At 39.0% G+C, this 10,648-nt stretch overlaps 1 protein-coding gene across 1 annotated transcript in view; it reads left to right on the top strand.

The window, feature by feature from the left end:
* ATP7A (ATPase, Cu++ transporting, alpha polypeptide) overlaps nucleotides 1-10,648 on the top strand; it is a 166,091-nt gene that overhangs the window by 62,297 nt on the left and 93,146 nt on the right. Inside the window, exons 2-3 of the mRNA XM_011947435.1 lie at nucleotides 6,206-6,397; nucleotides 10,074-10,214. Coding sequence (XP_011802825.1) covers nucleotides 10,095-10,214 — 120 coding nt within the window. The 5' untranslated portion in view covers nucleotides 6,206-6,397; nucleotides 10,074-10,094. The remainder of the gene's footprint in view (nucleotides 1-6,205; nucleotides 6,398-10,073; nucleotides 10,215-10,648) is intronic.

Genomic DNA, 10,648 nt, shown 5'->3' with positions numbered 1-10,648 from the left:
AAAAAAAAAAAAAAAAAAAAAAAAAAGCTCCTTGAGGCTTCACTGGAAGCTGAGCAGATGCTGACACCATGCTTGTACAGCCTGCTGAACTGTGTGTCAATTAAACCTCTTTTCTTTATCAATTTTCTTTATCAATTACCCAGTCTCAGTTATTTCTTAGTTTTCTTTCCTTTTTTTTTTAACAGACACAGGGTCTTGTTCTTTCACCTAGGCTGGAGTGCAGTGGCCCAGTCACAGCTCACTACAGCCTTGACCTCCTGGGCTTACGTGATCTTCCCACCTCAGCCCCCAGGTAGCTGGGAATACAGGTGTATGCCACTACACCTGGCTAACTTTTCTATTTTTTGTAGAGACTGAGTTTTGTCATGTTGCCCAGGCTTGTCTCAAACTCCAGGGCTCAAGCATTCTGCCTACTTTGGCATTCCAAAGTGGTAGGATTACAGGTGTGAGCCACTGCCCCTGGCCAGGTATTTCTTTATAGCAATACAAGAGCAGCCTAACACAATTAGTGATGTTGAGTGTTTTTTCATGTGCTTATTGGGTATTTGTATGTCTTCTTTTGAGAAATGTCTATTAAGGTCTTTTGGTCATTTTTTAGTTGGGTTATTTTGCATTAAGTTCTTTATATATTCTGGATATTAACCCCTTGATAAATGTATAGTTTGTAAATATTTTCTCCCATTCTGTAGATTGTCTCTTTACTTTGTTAATTGTTTCCTTTGCTGTGCAAAAGCTTTTCAGTTTTATGTAATCCCATTTGTCTACTTTTGATTTGTTGTCTGTGCTTTTGAGGTCCATTCAAAACTTCCTTGCTAAGCCCAGTGCTGTAAAGCATTTCCTCTATGTTTTCTTCTAGTAGTTTCATAGTTTCAGATTTTATATTTAAGCATTGAATCCATTTTGAGTAGATTTTTGTATGTGGTGAGAGGTAGGGGTCTAGTCTCATTCTTCTGCATGTGGCTGTTCAATTTTCTCAGCACCACTTATTGAAGAGAGCAGTGGTGTTTGATATGGTTTGAATGTTTGTCCTTTCCAAATCTCATGTTGAAATGTGATTCCCATTGTTGGAGGTGGGACTTGTGAGAGGCAATTGGATCATGGGGGAAAATCCTTCATGACTGGTTTGGTTGGCACCGTCTTCTTGGTGATAAGCAAGATATTGTGTGCTTTTTTTTTTTTTTTCCATCTCTTACAGGAAAGAGAAATCTGGTTGTTTAAAAGATTCTGGGACCTCCCCCTGGTCTCTCTTGCTCATTCTCTTGCCATGTGACATGCTGGCATACCTTCGCCTTCTGCCATAATTGTAAGCTTCCTGAGGCCCTCACAAGAAGCAAATGCCAGCATCATGCTTCTGTATAGCCTGTACAACCATGAGCCCAAATAAATTTTCTTTTCTTTATAAATTGCCCAGTCTCAGGTATTTCCTTATAGTGATGCAAAAATGGACTAACAGTGTTCTTAGCACCTTTTTTTGAAAATCAGATGGCTGTAGGTGCATGTATTTATTTTTGGGCTCTATTCTGTTCCATTGTGTATGTGCCTGTTTTTATACCAGTACTATGCTGCTTTGATTACTATAGCCTTACAACATATTTTCAAAAAGTCAGGTAGTGTGATGCCTCCAGCCTTGTTCTTTTTGCTTCAGATCGCTTTGGCTATTTGGGGACTTTTGTCATTCCATATGAATTTTAGGATAGTTTTTTCCTATGTGAAGACTGTCATTGATATTTTTATAGGGATTGCATTAAATCTGTAGATTGCTTTGGGTAGTATGGCCATTTTAACAATATTAATTCTTCCAATCCATGAACGTGGGATAGCTTTTCATTTGTTTGTGTCGTCTTCAATTTCTTTCATCGATGTTTTTTAGTGGGTTTTTTTTTTTTTGGAGACAGAGTCTCACTGTGTCACCCAGGCTGGAATGCAATGGCATGATCTCAGCTCACTGCAATCTCTGCCTCCAGGGTTCAAGTGATTCTCCTGCCTCAGCCTCCCAAATAGCTAGGATTACAGGCATGCACCATCACGCCCAGCTAATTTTGTATTTTTAGTAGAGACGGGGTTTCTCCATGTTGGCCAGGCTGGTCTTGAACTCCTGACCTCAGGTGATCTGCTCACCTCAGCCTCCCAAGATGCTGGGATTACAGGCGTGAGCCACTGCACCCAGCCAGTGTTTTATAGCTTTTAGTGTAGAGATATTTTGCTTCCTTGGTTAAGTTTATTCCTAAGTATCTTTTTTTTTTAATAGCAATTATAAACGGAATTTTTTTTTTCAGGTGGTTTGCTATTAGCATATAGAAACACTGCTGATTTTAATAAGTTAATTTTGTATCTGTGACTTTACCAAATTTATTTTTTTATTTGATTATTATTTTCTTTTCTTTCTTTTTGACACGGAGTCTCACTGTGTCGCCCAGGCTGGAGTGCAGTGGTGCGATCTCGGCTCACTGCAAGCTCCGTCTCCCAGGTTCACACCATTCTCCTGCCTCAGCCTCCTGAGTAGCTGGGACTACAGGCGCCCGCCACCATGCCCAGCTGATTTTTTGTATTTTTAGTAGAGACGGGGTTTCACCGTGTCCTAGGATGGTGTCCATCTCCTGACCTCGTGATCCGCCCACCTCAGCCTCCCAAAGTACTGGAATTAACAGGTGTGAGCCACTGCGCCTGGCCCCAAATTTATTTTTTAGTTCTGTTTTTCAGTAGATTTTTTTGGAGTTTTCTGTGTATAAGATCATGCCACCTGCAAACAGGGACAATGTGACTTTCTTCTGAAACTTTTTTTTCTAAACTATGTTTATGGGATTTATCCTTGTTGCTACTTGTAGCTCTCCTTCAAGCTTTCTCATTCTCAGTGCTATAGACATTTGGGGCCAGATAATTCTTTGTTGTGAGGGGCTTTCTTGTCCATTACAGGATGATTGGCAGTATCCATGGCCTCTATGCACTAGATGCCGGTAGTACTCCCTTACTGCACTCTGAGTTGTGACAACCAAAAGTGTCTCCAGACATTTTGAAATGTCCTGTTGGTGGTGACATCACCCCTTTTCTCAGTGGGAGTCACAACTCTAGTTCATTCATTTTAACTTCTATATCATGTTTCATTATAAATATACCACAACCAGTTTTTTCATTTCCTTGTTGGTGGACATCTAGATTATTTCCAAAGTTTTATCTATTAGCAACATTGTTGCAATGAGCATTTTTGTTCGTGTTTCCTTGTGCACATGTGTGAGACTCTATCTAGGGTACTATGCTTAGGAGAGAAAATGTTGAGTTTTAGTATATGCATATTTTCAACTGTACCAGCTATCACGAGGCAGTTTCCATAATTGTACTAATTTATACTCTAACCAGTGGAACAAGAGAGATCCCATTTCTCCATATCCTCACCAACACTTGGTATTGTCAGATTTTGAGATTTTTATCTACCTGATGGAGGTGCATTATGTTCATTGTGGTGTTAATTTGAATTTCCTTGATTACCACAAGGATCACAAATTGTGCAGATAGAGTTGTATCCAAAAAAGAATTAAGGCTGGGCGTGGTGGCTCATGCCTGTAATCTCAGCACTTTGGGAGGCCGAGGCGGGTGGAGCACTTGAGGTCAGGAGTTCAAGATCAGCTTGGCCAACATGGTGAAACCCCATCTCCAGTAAAAATACAAAAATTACCCGGGCCTGGTGGCATGTGCTTGTAGTCCCAGCTACTCAGGAGGCTGAGGCAGGAGAATCACTTGAACCTGGGACGTGGAGGTTGCAGTGAGCTGAGACTGTGCCACTGCACTCCAGCCTGGGTGACAGAACAAGACTCTGTATCAAGAAACAAAAACAAAAACAACAGCAAAAAAAAAAAAAAGTAAATCTTACTGCATGATTATTGAGAATACAGGAGCCTTTCCCAAATTATAAGTGCTGATTATTTTAGGGGAATTTTAGAATGATGTTTGTGCTTCTGTGACCAGCTTTAAGAAGTCGTTTTGAACAATCAGACTTCATATGTGCCATGTTTTGTACTCAATTTCTGTAGTTTCTGTTTCCAAACCAGAGATGATCATCTAGTCATATTGTACTTCCTCTTAGAAAATGATATTACTAATGGTGATTACCATCTCTGCTTAGGGAATGGCTCAAAACATATTAATAACTTGAAGTTATTTCCCTCAGTGTTGTTGGATGCTTTTGTTCTCAGAGTCACTCATCACTAATAGCTGGATGCCAATTTTGTCTCTTTGATACTGTGGTTTCCCAGAAGCCTGCATTTTTTTTCCATACCATATGAAACTGTTTATGATCTTACTCTGTTTTCCAAGTCATTTTGCTGAATGCAATGGGATGTTACAAAAGATATTCCTGGTTTTGTACCTATGTTTAAGACATTTAAAATGAAAAAGATGGACATAAAATATATAACAAAGTCAATTAGAGTTGTGTGTATATGTAATAAAGTAGTGAGAGTGAGATGGAATTCCTCTGAGGTTTCACGTGTAAAGTCCAATTTAAGTAGAGTTATGAAAAAACCAATGCAGGTGAATTACGAAAGCAGAAATAAATATGTATTCAGAGTTGATATGACTTAAATTAAGATGTAGTGGGAAAAGTGGCTTCATTAATATAATTTTTGTTTGTGCTCACACATTGTGGATTCCTCAATACTTACTTCCTGGGTGAATGATCCAGTGCCTCTCTGGCTGACTCATCTCTCTCAGTTTCTCAGTAAAAGCCTGAGAGTTAGTCCAGTGCTTTGGTCTGGGACATACCCCATGATAAAACTGTATTTCAATCTTACATTCCTAAACAGGTAAACTAGCCTTCACCTACCAAAAATATTGTATTCTAAAAGTTTGTTGCCAATTCTGTTTGTTGAATTTGATGTTTTTCCATAAAACGATTTAGTCAGCTCTGGTAATCTTGCTAGATTAGCCCTCACAAGCCCCATTTGACCCATAAGATACAGGAGCAAGTTTGAGTTCTGTGTTCTGGAGGTAGACAGTCAAAGCTATAAGAAGAATAAGGAAGAGTTTCCTTTTTTAGGCTCAGGACTATCCTTAGATAAAATTTTGATAGGATCTATTTGTTTTAGACATTCTTCTACTTCCATTTTTATACCCTTGTACTGCTTTCCACTGACCCCCTCCCAGGTCCCTAATACCTTCACGCTTGCCTAAGGTACTCCATCTTGGACTCACCACCTGAACTCATCCTATTTGTCCTTTGCTCCCAAACCTGCTTTTCCTGTCCTATCTGGGCTTTTGTTCTCTTGTAGTAACTGACCTTATGTAAGTATTAAGAGGGATAATTCCAACTATCATCCCCCTGATTATCAAAAAAGAGTTTATATTTTAAAAAGAAGATACAATGGATATTAAGACAACTGACCTTCAAAAAGTCACTTCATGGGGGAAAAGAGATATGGAAGGAGCTATTCTAGATTAAATGAGGCAAAAGAGACATAAAAGCAAATGCAGCGTGTGAACCTTGTGAGGGTCCTGAATAGTAACATTGGACTTCTTCCGACTTGAAAACTTATACACAAAAGGCACTATCAAGAGAATGGAGGATTTGGGTACAAGCGGTTGAAAGATGGTTTGGACCTGATATAAATGATGAATTGATGGGTGCTGACGAGTTGATGGGTGCAGCACACCAACATGGCACAAGTATACATATGTAACAAACCTGCACGTTATGCACATGTACCCTGGAACTTAAAGTATAATAAAAAAAATAAAAAATAAAAAAAAAGAAAGATGGTTTGGATGCTCTGGTCAGATTCTGCCGTCCCAGTGAGGCTGGAAAATAGGGTTTGGAGGCAGGAACATAAGGCTGATTCACACTTCAGCTATGACAGGAAATATCCCCCCATAGAGCATAGGCCAAGTAAATGACTTTGTAACTTTACTTCATCCTCTCCTTTTACATAGAGTGTACTCCAAGTAGAGGGTATTTAAACTCACAAAAACTCTTTAAGAGGGCCTTTTGAGCCCCTGTGCTCAGGCCTGCTCCCATACTGTGGAGTGTACTTTCATTTTCAATAAATCCCTTCATTCCTTCCTTGCGTCATTTGTGCGTTTTGTCCAATTCTTTGTTTAAGACGCCAAGAACCTGGACACCCTCCACCGTTAACACCAGCCCTTCCCTGTGGCTGACGCTGAGGTGTTACAAGTTTCTTCACAACCCTGCTTCCTCTCTCTTCTCCCTCATTTTCAGACCCCTCTTCAGCATCTTCCCTGGGAATTGCTGTGAGTTTAGGTCGGCTCGTTTTGAGCAGGAGCAGCAGCTGAACAGTAGGCCTGCTGGAGGAAGTGGGGCTGCAGATCGGAGACACAGCGTTTTTGTTAACCAAACTTCTTGAAGCCCTATCTACAGTGTCAGCTAAAGTGGAAGAGCTTGCCATTAAATGTCCAGAAAATGCACATTTCCTTAAAGCATGATGGGACCTCTTGGAAGAACGCTGTGATTCTTGGAAACCTGACAATTGATTTGGCATACTTAGCTGTTTGATAGTGACTGTGTAATAATTTATACTTCCTCATATATGATCATTTCACATGTGCCACATATATAGGATAATATCTAGCAGTTCTCTTTATCTTCAGAATGAAATTTTTCTTGGTTTTCTTGACCTTTGTAAAAGCAGAATACTGATTCTATTTTTGATGTTGATCAGTACTTGTTTATTCTTACACTTTCTGCCCTTCAAACTTTCATAGAATCCTTTACAAAATTTAATTTTATCAGTGGATGGTTAATATTAATTGTGCCACAGTGCTACCAGTAGCAAACTAAGCGAACCATTATTTGTTGTGCAATAACATGCCGAGCATGGCAGAGTTAGAAGTTGAACTTCATCTTATGGACCAAGGGAGGTAACTTTAAGGTTGCCAATGGTAGTTCCAGCTCCATTAGGCTAAGTTCTCTAGAGCAAATGATTGTCTTACTTCGATATCTCCAGCACCTAAAACAGTGTCACACAGCATTCACTAAATGTTTATTGAAACGAAGAGTTGACTAACATAAAAAAAAGCTATTTTTTCTTTGCCGCATCTCTTGACCCGTCCTTTAAGTTTCCTCCCCTCAACCCCCACCCCCCAACAGGCCCAGTGTGTGATATTCCCCTCCCTGTGTCCATCCATGCGTTCTCATTGTTCAACTCCCACTTATGAGCAAGAACATGCGGCATTTGGTTTTCTGTTCCTGTGTTAGTCTGCTGAGGATGATGGTGTCCAGCTTCATTCATATCTCTGCAAAGGACATGATCTCATTCCTTTTTATGGCTGCATAGTATTCTATGTTGTATGTGTACCACATTTTCTTTATCCAGTCTATCATTGTTGGCCATTTGGTTTGGTTCCAAGTCTTTTCTATTGTAAATAGTGCTGCAATAAACATACGTGTGAATGTGTCTTTATAGTAGAATGATTTATATTCCTCTGGGTATATACCCAGTAATGGGATTGCTGGGTCAAATGGTATTTCTGGTTCTAGATCCTCGAGGAATCACCATACTGTTTTCCATAATAGTTGAACTAATTCAGGTTCCCACCAACAGTGTAAAAGCGTTCCTATTTCTCCACAGCCTCGCCAGCATCTATTGTTTCCTGACTTTTTAATAATTGCCACTCTGGTGTGAGATGGTATCTCATTGTGGTTTTGATTTGCATTTCTCTGATGATCTGTGATGCTGAGCTTTGTTTCATATGTTTGTTGGCTGCATAAATGTCTTCTTTTGAGAAATGTCTATTCATATCCTTTGCCCACTTTTTGATGTTTTTTTTTGTTGTTGTTGTTTAAGTTCCTTGTAGATTCTGGATATTAGACCTTTGTCAGATGGGTAGATTGCAAAATTTTTTCTCCCATTCTGTAGGTTAAAAGGCTGAATTTTAGAGCATGTGAATTATATCCCAATTTAAAAAATAATGCATATGTCTTAGTTCAGGCTTCTATAACATAATACCATAGACTGGGTGGTCTAATGGTTCAAAGCTCCACAGAAACTAGTTGGAGAAGTTACAAGAGTCCATTAATATCTTGCTTTGTTAGTAGCAGCGGGCATGGTTCAGCATTTTCTGTTAAAGTTTCTCTGAGCTCACCAAAACTAAAATGATGTAGTAATACTTTTTATACCATTTGAAGTAAAAGGTACAAAAGGTTATACACTGAAAATTCTTTTTCCCACCCTTATTCCCTAACGACTCATTTCCCCTCACCAGAGGAACCACTGTTTCCATGGTATATATTAGATTGATTTATATGAAATTGCCAGTGTTTGACTATGATGATTTTATGTGGTTCAGCCTAATATCAGTGAAAAAACAGTCCTATCTTAATGGAATTTTTATTCTAGTGGGAAGTGTATTACTTAATTATTGCAGTGTAACAGATAACCCCAAAATTTAGTGGCTTAAAGCAACAAACATTTATTATCTGACATTTCCTATGACTCAGTAATTTGGGAGCAGCTTAGATGGGTGGTTCTGGCTCAGGGTGTCTCATGAAGTTGTAGTCAATATGGTGTCTGGCGATGCAGTAGTTTAAAGGCTTAACTTCGGTCTGAAGGAGCAGTTTCCAAGGTGGTTCACTTACCTGGCTATTGGCAGGAGGCCTTAGGTCTTTGCTGGTTTTTGACATGAGGCCTCAGTTCCTTGCCATATGAACCTCTCCATAAGGCTGCTTATATGTCTTCATGCATGGTAGGTGGCTTCCCCCAGATTTCATGATTCAGGAGAGAGGACAACAAGGAAAACACAATGCTTTTTTCTCCTCTTGCAATGTTTTTTATGACCTAGTCTTGGAAGCTACACCTTGTCACTTCTACCTTAGTCTATTCATTAGAAACAAGTCATTAGGCCGGGTGTGGTGGCTCACGCCTGTAATCTCAGCACTTTGGGAGGGTGAGGCAGGTGGATCACTTGAGGTCAGGCATTTGAGACCAGCCTGGTCAACATGGTGAAGCCTTATCTCTACTTAAATACAAAAAATTAGCTGGATGTGGTGGCATGCGCCTGTAATCCCAGCTACTGGGGAGGCTGATGCAGGAGAATCACTTCAATCCAGGAGGTGGAAGTTGCAGTGAGCTATCGTGCCACAGCACTCCAGCCTGTGAGACAGAATGAGACCCTGTCTCAAAACAAAACAAAACAAGACAAAAAAAAAACAACAACAACAAAAACCAAGAAACAAGTCATTAAGTTCAGGCACACTGAAGGGGAAAGGATTAAATTCCACCTCTTGAAGGAAGGAGTAGCAAAGAATTTGTGGGCATATTTTAAAACCACCACAGGAAAGCAGACAATAAGCAATAAACAGAATAAATCAGCAAATTATGGAGTATGTTAGCAGGTGGTAAGTTCTATGAAAGCAAAAGAAAAAGCAGAGGTAAGAGGAATCAGAGTATATTTGTGTAGAAGGGATGTAGGTTGCAGTTTTAAATAGGGTGGTCAGCATAGTCCTCATTAAGGTTAGATTCGAACAAAGACTTGCAGACAAAGAAGTTAGCCAAGCAGTTATCTGGAAGAAGAAAGTCCCAAAGCAAGAGAATAGCTAAAATGAAGGCCTTGAGTTAGGAGTCATCCTTGCATGAGTAACAGCCAGGAGGCCAGTATGACTGGCACAGAGAAGGGTTTGGTGAGTGGTAGAAGAGGAGGCCAGGTAAATTCGAGGGGTACAGGCATGGGAAATCATGTGGGACGTTGCTGGCTGTTGTAAGGATTTGGGGCATTTTTGGTTAGTTCTTAATTTCTACTTACAAATGTTAAATGAGATTATGTATGGGAAACTTTAGTAATCAGGAAAGCACTCTATGAAAGCTAGTTACTTGTATTAAAGTATTGAAATTTTTATTTTTAGTTAGCATAGCCATAGAAACAACTGTCCTTTACTTCATCAAAGGTAATGAGAATTTTTTTCTAAGCAAGAAGAATGCTTACCATATTTTATTACTAGCACATTTTAATTTTTTAAACATGACACTTGAGCATATATAAAATATAGCATATTTTTAATTGGGGAGGTGGGGGAAAAGTTAAGGAAAGATTATTTGCATGGCTGAAATTAATTAGTTTATTGTTTCTAACAGGAATGTAAAGAGGAAATCAAAATGGATCCAAGTATGGGTGTGAATTCTGTTACCATTTCTGTTGAGGGTATGACTTGCAATTCCTGTGTTTGGACCATTGAGCAGCAGATTGGAAAAATGAATGGTGTGCATCACATTAAGGTAAGTTACTCTTTGGAAACTGAAGTCAAATGCCATTGAAGAGAATTCTACTAGAAATTACTTCTAACACTGAGTTAGAAGCAGACACACTGACACATTTGGCAATAAAAACTATTGTTTTTCTTATCTTGAAGCTAAATAAGTTTTCTTTGACCCATTAATTCCTCTTATGAAGAAAAAAGATATATTTTCAATTTAAAAACATCTGAACATGGAATCTTGATATTGTGGTTGTATATTTACAGATTTATATTATATTCTAAGTATATGAGTATTCATATACTGCTTATTACTCTGAATTTCATACTGAACTAAAATATATGTTCTCAGGCAATGGGTTGGGGTTTTCTTTTTCTTTTATAACATGGTGATTATTTTGCAATTAAAAATTGAAGAGAAAATGTCTAGAGAATTACTAGTATACTTTGGTTTTT

The sequence above is a fragment of the Colobus angolensis genome, unplaced genomic scaffold (genome assembly GCF_000951035.1).
Source record: "Colobus angolensis palliatus isolate OR3802 unplaced genomic scaffold, Cang.pa_1.0 Scaffold265, whole genome shotgun sequence".
Taxonomy (NCBI): Eukaryota; Metazoa; Chordata; class Mammalia; order Primates; family Cercopithecidae; genus Colobus; species Colobus angolensis.
Note: the sequence above shows the minus strand (reverse complement) of the source record. Positions and strands in the feature narration are given on the sequence as shown.